Here is a 20,306-nt window from a genome sequence, read left to right as displayed (position 1 = left end):
TGCAACTACATGATATGAATAGTTTAGGTCAAATTTGGCCTTGCAAGCACTATTCTTACGTCACAGGGTGAGCTTCATAGTAACCACTGTTAGCATTCTCCTGCACAGGTTCTGGAGACGGCTGTCTTTCCTCTTGTTCTTCCTCTACTTCATCTTCTGATTCTGACAACACAAAATACACCACATCTTTCTTTAGGAGGCTTAATACACAATTTCATATATGTATTTTTAATGTTCAAAGAAATCATAAAATAGTTTAAAAACAGCGTGTTTCTTGACAGTACAAAGGCACTTAATATTCCTTGTTCTCTTAAAAAAAAGCAAGCAAGATGAAGTTTGGAATTATGCTATTTTTTAAAAAGATCTATTAGTAAGAAAAGAAAAGGGTAGAAAAAAAAAAAAAAAGCAAAGGGTAGGAAAAAATGGTCTTTTTTTTTTTTTTTTTTTTAATATTATTTATTTGGCTGTGCCATATCTTAGTTGCAGCATGTGGGTTCTAGTTCCCTGACCAGGGATCAAACCCAGGCCCCCAGCATTGGGAGTACGGGGTCTTAGTCACTGGACCATCAGCAAAGTTCCCAGAAAAAATGGTCTTAAAGTCATAACTCGGTTTCCTTTGCCACATTAATTCAATGAAGCAATAATGACAGAGAATCAGAAACGCGCTGATGTATATCAATAGAAGATTAAATAATTATGGTACAGACAAAAAAATATCAACAGCTAACAAAGATACATTAGATGAAAAAAAAAGGCCTAGCTTTGAATCAGCTACTTCCACTTTTAGGAAAGTATCAGTTGGTATAGAATACAATAAAATTCTGTAGTAGGCACCAAATTCTTGGTTATCTATAGAGAATGACATTGAGGGAGATTTTTTTCCACTTTCTGTGTATGAATTTTATATAAAAAACATCTGTTTTTTAAACAAACAAAAAGAAAAAGGAGCAAAGGGGCTTTGACTCAGTTACAGAGTCAAATTTCTGTAAGTTTCACACTTTACATGTCATTAAAGAGTACTGATACCAACAAAACCCTTGTATCTTAAAAGTAACCTCACCTTCATCAAGTTCTGGTTCAGAATCACCAAATACTTCATCTTCATAACGAAACATATCATTGTGAACATAAAACTTATTTGGAACAGATCCCTATTAAAAAAAAAAACACCCAAATACTCCATAAATACCCATAAACGTGGTATGACATAAAGAGAATAAAGTTTTTATTTTAATACAGAAATAATATATACTGAATATAATTTTCCAAAGCTGAACATGCTATAATGTTAATATAAAGAAAATCACAGAATACCTAAACTCAAGAAACGACTACTTTCAAACTATTAAATAACATACTTTTAATATTATTTCTGTAATCTTAATCATCTGTTTGCACATCTGTATCAGGATCTCATTTTTTCTGCTAAATAAAGCACAGAAAGTTCAAATAAACGAACAGGTCCAACACAGATTTCTCAAAAACAGCTATATGCATACCTATACCTATAAGAGGAAACTCTAGCCACTTCAAGCAACTAGTTAACTGCAAAATGAAATCACATAAATGAAAATTAATTGAAATGAAAACTTACTTCAGGAGCCAGAACAAAGGTTTGCATAAACTTCCTCTCTGGTTGTCCACTGTTAGACAGCAAACCCATGACCTGGACCACTACTCCATCACTCAAGGTTGCATGAGCATCCACATGACGAATTTTAGTATGACATTCACTGAAGTTCAGAGATAATACTTTGTGGTGTATATCCTTTATTAGGAGAAGGTGGAGAGGAAATATAAACTCATGATATTGCATTACATTTTTAATACTAAGTTACTTATTCAATACTACAGACTTCCACCGATTTCCTAACAACTCTAGAATACTAACTACTTAATCTCTCTGCCTCATTTGAATCCATTCCACCATGCTATGCATTACTGACAGACCCATGCTCCATAAACTATGTTGACTACTACATGACCTCACATGTGGTTTTACTTTACTGCTGTCTGCATTTCTTCTTTCAATTTCCTCTTGTTTGGTAAGGCCAATCCTATAATTCAGAGACTAGCTGAAATCCCACATCCTCTACAAAGTCATAAGGAATATATTTCTACTCACTCCTGTAACATAAGGTTTAGCCCACATTTCTATAAATGTTATACACTGTCTCAACTGTTTCAGGTATAAAATACACCAGTGATATAAAAATGTCCCATTTTCTCTTTTGTATCCATGCCAATGTTAATACTGTGCTTCCTACAAAATCAATGTTTATAAGAACTCAAAGCACATTTGACAAGTATTGCAACATAAATCTTAGCACAGCTAACTGATCACACTCAAGAAGAAATCCATGGGCACAAGAAGGCTATTTTCCAACTCTCTAACTTAAAATAATCTTAACTTAAACAAGTTAAAGTTTAAATAAGTTAAAATAACCTTAAATATGTATATGAAATTGACACTTACATTTTGGCCATAGACAGCCTCCTGGGGCTTTCCACTAGCATCTACACCACCATGAACATAAGAAGAATTCCTGCCATAAAACCTGAAAAAGCATTGATAATGATTAACATAAAGTTATGAAGAGAAAGAAGTCTAAGAGGGAGTAGAGTCCCGGTATTAACCAGAGCTAGTTTCCAGCTCTAGCTCTGTCACTCATTAGCTGTGTAACCTTGAGACTTACAGTCTTCAAGTTCACTTTCCTTGGTAACTTGGAATAAGAGTGACTTCTCCACAGAGTTATTATAAGGATTAAATGAGCAATGACATAGAATTCTTAGTGTGCCTGGCTATTAGTTATGCTGTCTTTAGCTATTCTCATCTTACTGTTATCTATATGCTGTTAAGTGGGAAAATGAGACATTCAAAATATATTCTAAATACTGATGCTGCTATTTATTTACCCATTTTTGTCAAATATAAAAACTCAGTTGTTTAGATCTGTTTGGAATCAGATACTATTTAACATTCATTCTACTAAGAGTTCCAAATGACTACTAATTCCAAAGGCTAAGGTTAAAAGTTTAGATTTAAATTAATTGAAATAATTCAGAGATCAAGTTTAATATATATATATATAATTTTAGCATCTAATTTCTCAATATTTTTATACTGCTCTTAAGTACATGATAAATTAGTGTTTCTCTGGTATTAACATAAAGCAACTAGGAGATCTTCCTAAATTAAGGTTATCAAATATGCAAAATTAATTTTCTCATAAAGAGAACTCAGCTCCTACTGCAATAAAACATGAAGACTTCCTCTATGACAAACAACATTCTCAGTGCACTACACATGTATTGATTCATTCTAGTCTAACAACTTCAGGACTAACCTAAGTGCTGTTATCTAAATGAACAAACTGAAGTTCAGGAGAGGTTAAATTAACTCCTCAAATGTTACACACCTATCAAGTCAGAGCAGCTGACTCCAGAGCCCATGCTTTTAACCACTACCCATATTTTTTTTTCTGTTTACACTGTTCTCTCCCATGTACTACTGGCAAGCATGTATACAGTTATCACTTGGACAATTTGGCTGTTAAGTGTGCATAAGAAAAGCTTTAGAGAAAATCATACCTTTGATTTAACAGTTCTATTTCTAGGAAGTTATCCTAAGGAAACAACTAGAAAGATGCACAAAAATGCACGTATAAGAAAGGATATGCACTACCGTGTTAGTAACTAAAAAATTTTAAACAAACTTAAATTTTTTATTAATAGGGAAATCTGCTATACAAGCTAAGTATAAAACAGAAGTCTGTGCTGTTACCTGAAATTATGGTAGAGAGTCTTGTTTTTCCTTGTTATAAAAAGGAAAAGTTAAAAATGCTAATACCTACACTGTGAAGACAAAATTTCAGATAATGAAAAGCCTTAATAATTCCATTCTCCCTCAAACTCACATATACTGTTAACAGGAATGTTTCTATTTTTATAATCAGAAAAATGTACAGGTACTGATTCTTTTGGGGGGGGGGGGGGGCAGTGTTAGTTATCTAAAAATGTCTCCTGGAATAACATAGGGAATATTACACACATGCTTAACAATGGCAGGGCACAATGCAAAACAGAACTTTAGAATGCCCAGCACATTTATAAAGAGAACCTATATATAAAAGAGAAAAGTCCTTTAACATTCTTTCCCATACGAAGCAGCAATGACGTACTTCTCCTTAAGTACACACAAGTACACATCTGGCTAGTGTGTTCTACAATAAACGCTGGCACAGCCTAATCCTTACAAAGGTCTCACTTATCTTTGACCTACTAAGAAATACAACAGGTAGAACAAAAATTATAAATACTACTCATAATATAAATCAATTTCATTTCAATCTCCAGAAAAAAGTAAGCTCATACATGTCTTGCCAAACTAGTAAACAAGGCTACTGTTGCCATCTCACAAAGGAATATTCTCTTGTGAATCAATCTGAAGGAATTTTCACAAATGAAATCAATTAACTGATTCATTTCCTAACACTGCTACAGAGAACTTTTAAAAACCACACAAAAACCAAACGAAACAACTTAACCTGTGATTTCCATCAAGACTAGAACCCATTAGTTGGTAAAGTCTGTGGTTTAAAAAAGAAAGAAAGAAACATAAAATACCAGACTATGTAATTGTGTATGTGTAAGTGGGTATATAGATGTGAATGTGTTATATAATGGGATCTGATAAGTGTTTTTCTTACTGTAGATTTCATTCAAGGAGGAAACTTGAAAAAGATGGGTTTTATGTCATCAGTTTGTTAAAATATTGCATGAGCTTTGTAAAGATACTTGTCAGGACACGAGGAGACAGGAAAGACAAAATTTATATGTAGTCATATTCAAGAAAATAAAAGTAAATAAAAATAGTAAATAATCCAATTAAAATTTACCTGTGTAAATATTCTGGAGCTTTATTCAGCAAAGTATAATATTGCCTCACAAACTCCCGCCCTACAAGCAGCGGACTGGGCTTCTCCATAACCATTTCTTTGCTGCACAATGTCAAATACTAGGGAAACAAACATAGGAATAATAATTCTTAAAAGTCATCTTTGTTAAATACCATGAAGCAAATTTTCTTAGACATTCAAATGAAAACAAAATATCACTTATTAAAAAATAACAGTAAAATAATAAATTCCCAATAACTACTTATAACCTCCAACATTTGCCATTTCCTCTTTATGTCTCTATTTCTTGATCTCCCTATGTCTCAATACAAGGGGAAGTGGCATGTCCAGTGCTGTCTCAGACTAGATGGCACCATAATAAAGTCTTTTTACTCATAGTATATTTTTCCTTTGGGGAACATTATCTCCTACATTCTTAGACTCTAATGGTTTGTTTTTGGAAACTAGGCAGAGGGCACAACTCAGGGCTTGGGAGATCATACTTATAGACAGCACTAGCTTTTGTCTTCTTTATGTAATACTCTAGCCTTCTAGGGATTAATTGCACTGTTTCAAAATGATAACAATTACCATTAAAAATCAGCAATACTCTAAATACTCAGATAATGGTGTTTCACATTTTGTGTGTGTCTTTTCAACCTTTCTTGCTATTAATTATCTAACTACATGTCAGGCACTGTTCATAGGAAGTGGGATACCTCAGTGAACAGGACTCTAGCCCTCGGAGTTTATAATCTATCATGGAATACAGACAAGCAAATAGGGAACAGAATGGGTTAGGTGCGACCTAAACGTACCTCTAAGCCCCAACTCTCAAAGATAAACAAGTAAAAAATAAAAATAGAAACATAATCTTTCATCATTTAAAGTAAATAATTTATGTCTATAGCCCTCCAAACAGTAAAAGTCGTAACACTAGGAATTAAGAGAAATGGGAAGAAAAAAGAGAAAATATGAGTATCACTAGTTTAAATACATACATACACACGTTTGTGTGTGTGAAATTACTGAGCAAATCAAGATGCAGTTTAAATTCCTGTTAACAAATAAACTTCAACATGGGTTTTTCTGCTGCACTAAACTTGCTGGATCTTAGCTCCCTGTCAAGGATCAAACTCATGCCCTCGGCAGTGAAAGCGAGAAGTCCTAACCACTGGACTGCCAGGGAATTCCCTCAAAGTAGGTCCCCCTTTAAAAAATTTCACAAAGATAGCCCACCATTATCATTACAACTGTGATGCTTTTTAATAAAAATCAGATACCAGCCATAAAGGAACCTACAGATAAAACTCTATTAAATTAATCCTGGTGACTCCCAACTCAATTTTTACACAATGCTGTATTAGTTTCCCTGTTTCTCCTTTTGCGATTGTCTTGAAAATCTCAGTTGATATTAAAAAAAAAAAATTCTTTTCCAGTGCCAGGGTCTGGGGGGAGGAGCAGTTGCAAGAAGTCCTTGAAATAGCCGAGAAACAGGCAAAGGAGATGGAAGAGGAAGGTAAGGCTTCAAGCAGTAACAAAAAGAGGAGCAGAGAAGCTGGAGGAGCTAAAAGCGAAGGCCATGCGGAAGGTGCCCTGGGCCATAGGCAGAATTTGGAAATCTGGCAAAAAGCTGTTCCTTATGCCTCAGGTGATGGTAATCCTTACTTCCACTGCTGTTTAAACCCTGCATTCTCTTCCATAACATTTTTTTGCCACCTATAACTAGAATAAAAGGCTTCCCTGGTGGCTCAGTGGTAAAGAATCCATGTGCCAATGCAGGAGTAGTGGGTTCAATCCCTGGAACAGGAAGATCCACTGGAGGAGGAAATGGCAACCCATTCCAGTATTCTTGTCTGGGAAATCCAAACCCCATGGACAGAGGGGCCTGGCAGGCTACAGTCCATGGGGTCACAAAAGAGTTGGACATGACTTGACAACTAAACAACAAATAAGCTAGAATAAAATGCTGTCTTGGAGCCCGTGGCACATTCAAGAAAAGAAATGTTCACAGTGGCTTATCCCTTCAGTTCTCCTTTAGTCATTTCTATCCTAGTTGTGAGGTCAAAGTAAACCCAGCCTAGAATCCAGGCAGTCTGTTCTTCAATCTTTGCTCTACCTTAAATTTTGTGCCACCTACAATTAAATCAACTCATTTAAAAAAATTAAAGCACAAAGCAAAGTCAGACACAGTCACTTCAGGTGCCATTAGTTTCCCCCAAACCTAAAAACCTCCAACAATAAGAATTAACAAATCCTGATGCATAAAGAGACTTACTTGCTATGTTTAAAGAAATGAAGCAGGGACTTCCCCCCATGGCTCAATGTTTGAGAATCCACCTTGCAATGCAAGGGGATGGGGCTGATCCCTGGTTTGGGAACTAAGATCTCACCTGTCACAGAGCAACTAAGCCTGAGCACTGCAACCATTGAGCCCACGCACCACAACTAGAAAGCCCAAGCACAAGGAAAGCTCCTCTACGACAAAACGAAGACACAGCCAAATAAACAGTCTTAAAAAGTAATGAAGAAAAAAAACATAGTATTTTTATTAAGAATGACAGGCAAGGTTGAGGAACAGGAGATTTATCTAGTAAAATTTTATAAAACAACAAAAATGTGGAAATTATGCACATTTAATACTACTGTTAACAACTGATGTTAAGCTGTGGCAAAATACTAACTTACCCTCTGAATAAAATATTATGTACAAAACAGTTCTGTTCAAAGGTCAATGACAAAAAAACACTATTAGGCATTGTTTCTGAGTTTGGGGATTCTCACTTTTCCCTCTTTTTCTTCTCTACTTCAGATTTTCTTCAGTGAGACTTTGTTACTTAACCCAATTTCCCATCACATTTATAAAGTACACATTCACCTGCCATTTTTGTCACCTACGTATAGCCAAAGTAAAAAAAAAGTGTCACACAAATCAGTATCAAAGAAAGGTCAAAATACACTGGAGTTTTTGTAACGAAGTTCAAGAAAGGCTGCACATTGCCCACTACCTTTACAGTCACTGAAGTTGACGGCCATGAAGCCATGGTATCATCAATTTAGATCAGAGAGACAGGCAAAGGAAACTGGCAGTGGGGGTAACTTTTTACTTGATTAGTCAATAAATTACATTTATTCAAAAATAGATAACCTGAAAAGTGAACTTTGAATGGGGAATGAGATAAAGCAGTGCTAACCTGGTAAAAGCCTAAACAGCTATACAGAAGAGGCTGTGCAGAGTCCAGTTTTTAAAAGTTACAGGTAGACTCCCAAAGGGAATATAGATGAAATGAAGATGTTACATAGAGGAAGGTGTTCCAATTAAATACACTGACTTAAATGGACTCAATTTAGACGGCTAAAATATAATTGACTGATGGGAAATAAACTACATTAACCAGAAAGTAAAAAGTATGGAGGGGAGGGGTATGGAAAGCAACCTCACTCTACTTTTAACAACAGGTTAATTTATGTATTCTACACGAACAAGGGAAGCTACAAGGGCTTCCTTTGTAGCTCAGTCGGTATAAAAAATCTGCCTGCAGAGCAGGAGACCCAGGTTCAATCCCCGGGTCAGGAAGATGCCCTGGAGAAGGAAATGGCAACCCACTCCAGTATTCTTGTCTGGAAAATCTCATGGATACAGGAGCCTGGTGGGCTGCAGTCTATGGGGTTGCAAAGAGTTGGGCACGACTGAGCAACTAACACTTACACTTACTTACACAAACAACTGCCATCTTTCAGTTTTCTCCCCTCGAGTGGGGAAATGCATTCACAGAAAAGAACCCAAGTCACAGGCAAGAAATTCACGGGATTTGGGTCCTTTCACTTATGTTTATATATAAAATAAAACCCTGAACATGAAAGTAAGGAAAGGGTTTTAACTAAGGCCATGAAGAAATCTTAACCTTTTGAGATGGTGATCTCTCAACTCACAAATTAAGAAGTGATCTTTAGTCAAGCATACAAGACTACATAATTCAACAAAGATAGTCAAGATTTAAGAATACTTATGTACAAAAAGAATCTTCAGAAGGTTGTTAGCCTTTGTTAGCCTCAAATCATCTTCCAAGAGCAATTATCATCTAACACCTTTTTACAGAATGTCAAATTCCCCTATAAAGTCCTACTTTCTCCCAAAACACATAAATATATGGAGACTGTTGTCACACTGGAATGTACAGTGTAAAAGGTACTCTTTTCCTGTCAGTTAAAAGCGATATCATCCTATTTATTCATCAAGATACCAACCTGATTACATCTGGCTTTCCACACTATTTAACAGAACCTCAACTATCTCAGAGGTCATTCACTAACTCTGCCTGTAACTCCTGTGTATCTTCAAACATCTTTTTATTTGTTCCTGTCTTTCCCCTGAATTCTCAAAGTACTTTTATCATGCACTCAGTTCAGTTCAGTCACTCAGTCGTGTCTGACTCTTTGTGACCCCATGGACTGCAGCATACCTGGCCTCCCTGTCCATCACCAACTCCCAGAGTCTACTCAAACTCACATCCATTGAGTAGGTGATGCCATCCAACCATCTCATCCTCTGTCGTCCCCTTCTCCTCCCACCCTCAATCTTTCCCAGCATCAGGGTCTTTTCAAATGAGTCAGTCCTTCGCATCAGATGGCCAAAGTATTGGGAGTTTCAGCTTCCTTCAGTATCAGTCTTTCCAATGAATATTCAGGACTGGTATCTTTTAGGATGGACTGGTTGGATCTCCTTGCTGTCCAAGGGACTCTCAAGAGTCTACTCCAACACCACAGTCCAAAAGCATCAATTCTTTTCAGTGCTCAGCTTTCTTTATAGTCCAACCCTCACATCCATATATGACTACCGGAAAAACCATAGCTTTGACTAGACAGACCTTTGTTGTCCAAGTAATGTCTCTGCTTTTTAATATGCTGTCTAGGTTGGTCATAACTTTTCTTCCAAGAAGCTATCATGCACTCTGCACTCTATTAATCATATTCTGACCTAAATTACTAACCCTGCATCTATCTTAGTCTTCCCCTTCTCTACTCCCCTCTCAAATATTATAATCCAAGTTCTCCCTTAAATGTAATTCTCTAGAAAGTCACGATTCTCAAAAATCCAATGACCTCAGTCTTCTACCAGTCTGCATCACCATTGATGCTCACCTCCTCCTAACGCTTCTAGATTTCTACCATGAGGCAACTTTCCTTCTCATTAAAATGCAAAGTTCTCAAGGTCTGTCTGCTAATGTGGCAATTTCTGCTCATCAAACAGCTTCATCTTCCAGATTTATCTCAATTTGTATGTAGTCTCTGCTAGAATTCAAATTTGACACCTTAACCCCTTGCTGAATACGTACACATGATCTCATAAGTAAACCAATACATACACTCTCTTCTATACAGATAGAGCAGTTTCCTTGTTTCTGTTAATGATGCCACCACCTTTTTTGCTTTAAAGCTCAGTCCTTGCCCTCTTTAGAGGGAGGGCCCTTTTAAAGAGTGACTTGTCCTCTTTAAAAAGCTTCAAACTAAAATCTTGACAACTCAAAAATCTCTTGGAATTTGATCCATCCTTTCTGTTTCCCACTAAATTCAGACTCTTTCAATTCTTTCTCAAAAGGCTTCCAAACTGGTACAGTGGATGGGAATTTGCCTGCCAATGCAGGGGACAGGGGTGAGGTTCCTGTTCTGAGAGGATTCCACATGCCATGGAGCAACTAGGCCCGTGCACCACAACTACTGAGCCTCTGCGCCTAGAGCAGGTGCTCAGCAACAAGAGAAGCCACCTCAGAAGCTGGAGCACAAGGAAGGGCAGCACCTGCTCACTCAAACAGAGAAAGCCCACAACATAGCAACAAAGATCCATCACGACCGAAAAGAAACAATTTTTCTAAGTTTAATGCCCTCATTAAAAAAAAAGTCTTCCAAACTTCTGTATCATTGTACACATAAAATTGAAACACGTGCATTCAGTTTGAAGTATTATGCCTTCCAGAGAAATCCAGGCTGACATACACATCCCTAACCAACATTTCAAATGTACCTTCCACTACACTTCTCACCTCTCTAAACAAATTCTATGCTCTTAAGTGGTTCAGATGGTAAAGAATCCACCTGCAATGCAGGAGACTTGGGTTCAATCCCTTGGTTAGGAACATCCCCCAGAGAAAATGGCAACCCACTCGAGTATTTTTGACTGGAGAAACCCAGGGACAGAGGAGCCTGGAGGGCTACAGTCCATGGGGTTGCAAAGAGTCAGACACAACTGAGCAAATAAGCAAGAGTATCATACCATTTAGCATCTTTCCCTGAACTTGCAATTTTCATACTCTAGGCTACTGTCTTACTTCATTCAACACCAGCTGGATAAATAGGTGGGACAATACAAACTCATTCAATATTTATTAAATACATACTATCTAAGTGCCAGAAACTATGAAAGGAAAAAGAGAGGTGAATATGACAGACTTGATCTGCTGCACCAAAGAAATTTCAAGTCCAGTGGGAGCAAGAATTCCTAAATGCAATTATCTAATGTGATAAATGCTATGCTGCTGCTGCTACTGCTGCTGCTAAGTCGCGTCTGACTCTGTGCGACCCCATAGACTACAGCCTACCAGGCTCCTACGTGCATGGAATTTTCCAGGCGAGAGTACTGGAGTGGGGTGCCATTGCCTTCTCCGGATACATGCTATAGCCCTACCACAAAGAATGTACCACTTGAATTGGAACAGGAACAGAAATCTGGCATGCAGAAGATGAAGTGAGTATTCCAAATCAGAACTATTAATAAAAGAGAAAATATTTAGGGAACGACCATCTCTTCAAAACCATCAATTCTCCTTCATGGGTTTTTCGAAAATATACTCAAGATCCTATTCCAACCCAACCTGGCTTTCTTAGCTAAGTCCCTCAGGCAGGACTAATCATTTCTTCTTCTAAGTACTATGTGTATCATCTTTTGGCTCTTTTTATTAACACGTTTAGTCCTAGTAATGTGTACATGTGCACAGGCATAACCCTCTCCTGTTTGGAAGATTCCTTAAGTTAAGGCTAAACAAAAGCCTGGCAGTATTATGCTTCCAGGAGATGCTCAAGAGATTCTTTGCAGCATCTATCATTCCTTTGTACTTAAGAGGATTAAAAAAAATTGTTGAACAAATCTGTGATGCTGAAGACTTCTAAAGGGAATTCCCTGGTGGTCCAGTGATTATGACTTCATGCTTCCACTGCCAAGGGCAGGGGTTTCATCCGTGGTCAAGGAACTAAGATTGTGCATGCCACAAAGCACAGCCAAAAAAAACACACAAAATACTCTTAAGAGAAGGAGCCTACCAAAATACAAAGGTATTTCAACAGTTTCTAAAAGTGCTATGAGGGATATAATGTACATGATCAATTTAAGTTATTAACACTGCTCTATATTATATATGAAAGCTGTTAAGAGAGTAAATCCAAAGAGGTCACATCACAACTTTTTCTTTCTATTCCTATAATTTCTTATCTGTATGAGAGGATGGATAGTCAAACACTTATTGTGATAATCATTTCATAATGTATGTTAAGTCAAATCATCTTGCTGTACACAAACTTATATAATGCTATGACAATTGTGCATTAGTTTCTCAGTTGTGTCCGACTCTTTGCAACCCCATGGACTGTAACTGGCCAGGCTTCTCTGTCCATGGAATTCTCCAGGCAAGAATACTGGAGTGGGTAGCCATTCCCTTCTTCAGGGGATCTTCCCCAACCAAGAGATCAAACCTGGGTCTCCTAAATTGCAGGCATATTATTTACCATCTGATGCAATGTGGGAATGATAGTGAAAAAATAATTAAGTCATTAATCATGTAATTTCAAAACATTTTGAAAGCCAATATTTTACACTCTAGTTTTTTTTTTTTCTTTTAGCTGCCCCAGCCCTTAGTTGCAACCCTGGTAGCTCAGCTGGTAAAGAATCCTCCTGCAATGCAGGAGACCCTGGTTCGATCCCTGGGTCAAGAAGTTTCCCTGCAGAAGAGATACGCTACCCACTCAAGTATTTTTCAGCTTCCCTGGTGACTCAGACGGTAGTAAAGAATTCGCCTGTAATGGAGGAGACCAGGATTCGATCCCTGGGTTGGGAAGATCTCCTGGAGGAGGGCATGGCAAACCACTCCAGTATTCTTGCCTGGAGAATCCCCATTGACAGAGGTGCCTGGTGGGTTAAGCCCATGTGCCACAACTATTGAGTCTGTGCTCTACAACCCACACTCAGCAACAAGAGAACGTACCACAATGAGCAGCCCCCACTTGCTCCATCTAGAGAAAAGCGCAAGACCCAGCAAAGCCAATAAATATTTTTTAAATTGGAAGTTAAAACCATAATGACATAGCACTAAATACCTTTAATAACGCTTACATCAAAATCTAAAAATACTGAGTGCTTGCAAGGATGGGAAAAGTTGGTAGGAACTGAAAAAAGGTACAGTCACTTTGGAAAACAGTATGGCAGTTTCTCATAAAAGTAAACATACATGTCTCATATTACCCAGCAATTCCATTCCTAGATATTTATGTAAAAGAAATTAAGCATATGTCTACACAGAGAACTATATGTTGTTTGCAGCAGCTTTATTAACACTCAAAACCTGAAAACAACTAAATGATCATTAGCCAGGTGAATGAACAAACTGTGGTAAATCCAAATAATCAAATACTACTTGGCAATAAAAATAATTTACTGATGGAGAAGGAAATGGCAACCCACTCCAGTATTCTTGCCTGGAAAAGTCCATGGACAGAGGAGCCTGGCAGGCTGCAGTCCATGGGGTTACATGACTGAGCATGTGTGCATGAGGGTGGAGGGTCACAGGTTGGTAGCAATAAACTGGTAGAACTAAAAAAATAATAATAATAATAATTTACTGATAATATGCAGGTAGCACTAGTGGTAAAGATCCACCTGCCAGTGCAGGAGACCTAAGAGACATGGGTTCCATCCCCGGGTTGGCAGCCCATTCTTCTTGCGTGGAAAATCTTATGGACAGAGGAGCCTGGCGGGCTACGCTGCATTTATAGGGTCCTAAAGAGTCAGACACAACTAAAGCGACTTAGCACGCAAAATGCAACAACATAAACGAGTTTCCAAAGTATTACTAAAAGATAAAGTTAATGCTCCCCTTCATGTATCACTGCCTTCTCCTGGTGAAGGGGCCTGCCTAACTCAATGAAGCTATAAGCCATGCCCTGTCGGGCCACCCAAGGAGGACAGGTCATAGTAAAGAATTCTGACAAAACATGGTCCACTGGAGGAGGCAATGGAAACCCACTGCAGATTTCTTGCCATGAGAAACCCATGAAGAGTATGAAAAAGCAAAAAGGTATGACACCAGAAGATGCCTCCAGGTCAGAAAGCATTTGATATGCTACTGGGGAAGAAAGAAAGAAAGAAAGTGAAGTCACTCTGTCGTGTCTGACTCTTTGCGGCCCCGTGGACTGTAGCCCGCCAGGCTCCTCTGTCCATGGGATTCTCCAGGCAAGAATACTGGAGTGGGTTGTCATTTCTTCTCCAGGGGATATTCCCAAACCAGAGATCGAACCCTGCCTGCACTGCAGGCAGATGCTTTATCCTCTGAGCCACCAGGGAAGCCCTACTGGGGAAGAAGGAAGGGCAATTACTAACACCTCCAGAAAGAATAAAGCTGCTGGGCCAAAGCAGAAATGATGCTCAGCTGTGGATGTGTCTCATGGTGAAGGTAAAAAACAATACTGGATAGGAACTTGCAATATTCAGTTCAGTTCAGTCACTCAGTCGTGTCCGACTCTTTGCAATCCCATGGACTGCAGTACGCCAGGCTTCCCTGTCCATCACCAACTCCCGGAGCATACTCAAACTCATGTCCATCACATCGATGATACCATCCAACCAGCTCATCCTCTATTGTCCCCTTTTCCTCCCACCTTCAATCTTTCCCAGCATCAGGGTCTTTTCAAATAAGTCAGTTCTTCACATCAGGTGGCCAAAGTACTGGAGTTTCAGCTTCAACATCAGTCCCTCCAATGAATATTCAGGACTGATTTCCTTAAGGATGGACTGGTTGGATCTCCTTGCAGTCCAAGGGACTCTCAAGAGTCTTCTCCAACACCACAGTTCAAAAGCATCAATTCTTGCCAGCACCCAGCTTTCATTACAGTCCAACTCTCACATTCATACATGACTATTGGAAAAACCATAGCTTTGACTAGGCAGATTTTTGTTGGTAAAGTAATGTCCCTTTTTTAATGAGACATTATTAAAACTTTTTAGTATACTATCTAGGTTGGTCATAACTTTTCTTCCAAGGAGCAAGCATCTTTTAATTTCATGGCTGCAGTCACCATCTGCAGTGATTTTGGAGCCCAAATAGATAAAGTCTCTCACTGTTTCCACTGTTTTCCCATCTATTTGCCATGAAGTGATGGGACCAGATGCCATGATCTTAGTTTTCTGAGATCTTAGTTTTCTGAATATTGAGTTTTAAGCCAATTTTTTCACTATCCTCTTTCACTTCCATCAAGAGGCTCTTTAGTTCTTCACTTTCTCCATAAGTGTGGCGTCATCTGTGTATTCAAGGTTATTGATATTTCTCCCAGCAATCTTGATTCCAGCTTGTGCTTCTTCCAGTTCAGCATTTCTCAATATGTACACTGCACATAAGTTAAATAAGCAAGGTGACAATATACAGCGTTGATGTACTCCTCTCCCGATTTGGAACCAGTTTGCTGTTCCATGTCCAGTTCTAACTACTGCTTCTTGACCTGCATACAGATTTCCCAGGGGGCAGATCAGTTGGTTTGGTATTCCCATCTCTTTCAGAATTTTCCAGTTTGTTGTGATCCACACAGTCAAAAGCTTTGGCATAGTCAATAAAGCAAAAGAAGATGTTTTTCTGGAACTCTCGCTTTTTCGATGATCCAGTTGATGTTGGCAATTTGATCTCTGGTTCCTCTGCCTTTCTAAATCCAGCTTGAACATCAAATTCACAGTTCATGTACTGATAAAGCCTAGCTTGGAGAATTTTGAGCATTATTATTGCATAGGAACCTGGAATGTTAGGTCCACAAATCAAGGTAAATTGGACGTGGTCAAGCAGAAGTGGACAAGAGTGAATATCAACATCTCAGGAATCAGTGAACTAAAAAGGACAGGAATGCCTGCATTTAATTCAGATGAACATTTTATATACTACTGTGGGAAAGAACCCCTTAGAACAAAAGGAGTAGCCCTCACGGTCAACAAGAGTCTGAAATGCAGTACTTGGGCGCAACATCAAAAACAACAGAATGATCTTGGTTCATTTTCAAAGTAACCATTCAATATCACAGTAATCCAAGTCTATGCTCCAAACACTGATGCCGAAAAAGCTGAAGTTGACCAGTTCTATGAAGATCTACAACACCTTCTAGAACCCCCCAAAAAGATGTCCTTTTCATCATATAGGACTGGAATGCAAAAGTAAGATGTCAAGGAGGTACAGGAATAACAGGTAAATTTGGCCTTGGAGTGCAAAATGAAGCACAGCAAAGATAACAGAGTTTTGTCCAGTGAACACACTAGTCATAGCAAACACTGTTTCCAACAATACAAGAGAAGACTCTACACATGAACATCACCAGATGGTCAATACTGAAATCAGACTGATTATGTTCTTTGCAGCTGAAGATGGAGAAGCTCTGTACAGTCAGTAAAAACAAGACCTGGAGCAAACTGAGGCTCACTCAGATCACAAGCCCCTTATTCCAAAATTCAGACATAAATTGAAGAAAGTAGGGAAAACCACCAGGCATTCAGGTAGGACCTAAATCAAATCTCTTATAAAAATACAGCAGAGGTGACAAGTAGATTCAAGGGATTAGATCTGGTAGACAGAGTGCCTGAAGATAAGGGTGGAGGTTCATGACACTGTACAGGAGGCAGTGGCCAAAACCATCCTAAAGAAAAAGAAATGCAAGAAGGCAAAGTGGTTGTCTGAGGAGGCTTTACAAATAGCTGAGGAAAGAAGAGAAGGGAAAGACAAGGGAGAAAGGGAAAGATACACCCAACTGAATACAGAGTTCCAAAGAACAGCAAGGAGAGATAAGAAGGCCTTCTTATGTGAACAATGCATAGAAATAGAGCAAAACAACAGAATGGAAAAGAAGCAAGACTTCTTTCAGTATGGGAAGTATGTGAACTGAGAATTTCCAGATGTACAAATTGGATTTAGAAAAGGCAGAAGAACCAGAGATCAAATTGCCAACATCTGTCAGATCATAGAAAAAGCAAGAGAATTCCAAAAAAATATCTGCTTCTGCTTCATTGACTAAGCTAAAGCCTTTGACTGTGTGGATCACAGCAGACCGTGGAAAATTCAAGAAACAAGAATATCAGACCACCTATCTGCCTCCTGAGAAACCTATATGCAGATCAAGAACAAGAGGTAGAACCGGACATGGAACAACGGACTGGTTCAAAACTGAGTACATCAAGGCTGTATGTATGTTGTCACCCTGCTTTTTTAACTTCCATGAAGAGTACATCATATGAAATGCCCTTGTCAATCAAGATTGCTGGGAGAAATATAAACAACCTCAGATATGCTGATGATACCACTCTAATGGTAGAAAGCGAAGAGGAACTAAAGAGCCTCTTGATGAAGGTAAAAGAGGAGAGTGAAAAAACTGGCTTAAAACTCAATGTTCAAAAAACGAAGATCATGGCATCCAGTCCCATCACTTCATTCTGAACAGACGGGGGAAACAATGGAAACAGTGACAGACTTTATTTTCTTGGGCTCCAAAATCACTGCAGACGGTAACTACAGCCATGAAATTAAAAGATGCTTGCTCCTTGGAAGACAGGCTATGACAAGCCTAGAGAGTGTATTAAAAAGCACAGATATTACTTTGCCAACAAAGTTCCGTATCGTCAAAGCTATGGTTTTTCCAGTAGTCATGTATGAATGTGAGAGCTGGACAGTAAAAAAGACTGAGTGCCGAAGAATTGATGCTTTTGAACTTTTGTGCTGGAGAGGACTCTTGAGAGTCCCTTGGACTGCAAGGAGATCAAACCAGTCCATCCTAAAGGAAATCAACCCTCAATATTCATTGGAAGGACTGATGCTGAAGCTGAAGCTCCAGTACTTTGGCCACCTGATGTGAAGAGCTGACTCACTGGAATAGACCCTGATGCTGGCAAAGATTGAAGGCAGGAGGAGAAGGGGACGACAGAGGACAAGATGGTTGGATCACATCACCAACTCAATGGACATAGATTGAGCAAACTCTGGGAAACAGTGAAGGACAGGGAAGCCTGGTGTGTAGTCCATGGAGTCACAAAGAGTTGGACACAACTGAGCCACTGAATAACAACAAGAGCTCTCTCCAGGAAAATCAGATACCAAGGGAACATTTCATGAAAGAATGTGCACGATAAAGGACAGAAATGATAACGACCCAACAGAACCAGAAGAGATTAAAAAGAGGTGGCAAGAATACACAGAAGAACTATACAAAAAGGTCTTAATGGCTCTGATAACCACGATGGTGTGATCACCCACCTAGAGCCAGACATCCTGGGGTGTACGTCAAGTGGGTCTGAGGAAGCATCACTACGAACAAAGCTAGTGGAAGTGATAGAATTCCAGTTGAGCTATTTCAAATCCTAAAAGATGATGCTGTTAAAGTGCTGCACTCAATGTGTCAGCAAATTTGGAAAACTCAGCAGTGGCCACAGGACTGGAAAAAAATCAGTTTTTTTTCCAATCCCAAAGAAAGGCAATGCCAAAGATGTTCAAACTACAAGATAATTGCACTCATTTCACATGCTAGCAACATAATGCTCAAAATCCTTCAAGCTAGGCTTCAACAGTATGTGAAATGAGAACTTACAGATGTACAAGCTAGATTTAGAAAAGGCAGAGAGGAACCAGAAATCAGATTGCCACCACTTTGTTGGATCATAGAAAGAAGCAAGAGAATTCCAGAAAAACATCCCCTTCTGCTTCACAGACTACGAGAAAGCCTTTGTGTGGATCATAGCAAACCGTGGAAAATTCTTTCAGAAATAGGAGCACCAAATCACCTTACCAGTTTCCTGAGGAACCTGTACGCAGGTCAAGAAGTAAATTATTAACAGAACTGGACATGGAACAACAGACTGGTTCAAAATTGGGAAAGGAACACAAAACTGTATACTGTCACTCTGCTTATTTAATTTATATGCAGAGGACATAATGTGATATACTGGGATGAATGAATCACAAGCTGGAATCAAGACTGCTGGGAGAAACAGTAAATTCTAGAATGCTACAAATCCCATCTTCGGGGCGGGGGGGGGGGAGGCGGGGGGGAAGGGATAATACAAAAAGAAGTATACAAGATAAAACGTGTTGTGGATCTAGGGGAAAAAAAAACTTCATATCAATTCATACCACCACTGGTAAACTATTTATTGAGTATTAAAAAGAGTATAATTAATTTTGTAATTTTAAAACACTTTAAAATTTTCACTTGTTTTTTGATAACCATAACAGATATATGTTATTGGTTCAAAAACATGGCTCTAAAATAAAGATCGAAAGTGTGAAAATTAATTTAGCACTACTAGCAGAGCAAAAATAATCTGACATTATGCCTACATTAGTGACAATTTATTGTTAAAATCTTGAGTGTGCTTAAATATTACCAACTAATTGAAGATAAAGTTGAGCAGGTGGAGTAGGGGAACAGACTAGTAAAGTTCTACCATGCTGGAATTTAAAATGAGCAGCTACACAGAGAAACAAAAATAAAGAAACTTACTGCCTAGATACAAAGGTACAGTGGAATTTTGTTTCCAAGAGGTAATTTTAAAAATATCTGGTATACTTACCTGATACAGTACTGTTTTTTTTCTGATAGCCTAATGGCAACCCACTCCAGTACTCTTGCCTGGAAAATCCCATGGATGGAGGAGCCTGGTAGGCTGCAGTCCATGGGGTAGCGGAGAGTAGGACACTACTGAGCAACTTCACTTTCACTTTTCACTTTCGTGCATTGGAGAAGGAAATGGCAACCCACTCCAGTGTTCTTGCCTGGAGAATCCCAGGGATGGGGGAGCCTGGTGGCCTGGTGTCTGTGGGGTTGCACAGAGTCGGACACGACTGAAGTGATTTAGCAGCGGCAATGTTAAATTAATGGTCTTGAAACCAAAAATGTAATAATATACTGAACCCCAACTGTGGAACATCAGTTCATATGCAGTCATTAAAATATTGTCAAAGGCTAAAACCATAAGGGGAAAAAATGAAATACAAAATTTGCAACTAAAGTATGATTTCACTAACATGAAGGGCAATGTATGCACTTGGACAGGAAAATGAAATTAATTCTTTAGATCTACTACTGCAAAATAATGATCAGTGTAGAATACAATACAAAAGATAAGGT

General features: G+C 38.6%; 1 protein-coding gene across 13 annotated transcripts in view; it reads right to left on the bottom strand.

Annotated features, from left to right (window-relative positions):
* The window catches only part of G3BP2 (G3BP stress granule assembly factor 2), a 92,546-nt gene that overhangs the window by 12,299 nt on the left and 59,941 nt on the right, over positions 1 to 20,306 (bottom strand). For all 13 annotated transcript variants that reach the window (XM_086405367.1, XM_086405375.1, XM_086405366.1 and 10 more), the window contains 5 exons: positions 4,899 to 5,017; positions 2,477 to 2,558; positions 1,595 to 1,768; positions 1,061 to 1,151; positions 60 to 162 (listed from right to left, as the gene is read on the bottom strand). In XM_086405367.1, the coding sequence (XP_086261493.1) occupies positions 60 to 162; positions 1,061 to 1,151; positions 1,595 to 1,768; positions 2,477 to 2,558; positions 4,899 to 4,993 (545 nt within the window). In that variant the 5' untranslated portion in view covers positions 4,994 to 5,017. The remainder of the gene's footprint in view (positions 1 to 59; positions 163 to 1,060; positions 1,152 to 1,594; positions 1,769 to 2,476; positions 2,559 to 4,898; positions 5,018 to 20,306) is intronic.

This window comes from Bos grunniens, chromosome 6 (assembly GCF_055505025.1).
Source record: "Bos grunniens cultivar Pamir isolate PY7600 chromosome 6, Bosgru_T2T1.0, whole genome shotgun sequence".
Lineage (NCBI taxonomy): Eukaryota > Metazoa > Chordata > Mammalia > Artiodactyla > Bovidae > Bos > Bos grunniens.
Note: the sequence above shows the minus strand (reverse complement) of the source record. Positions and strands in the feature narration are given on the sequence as shown.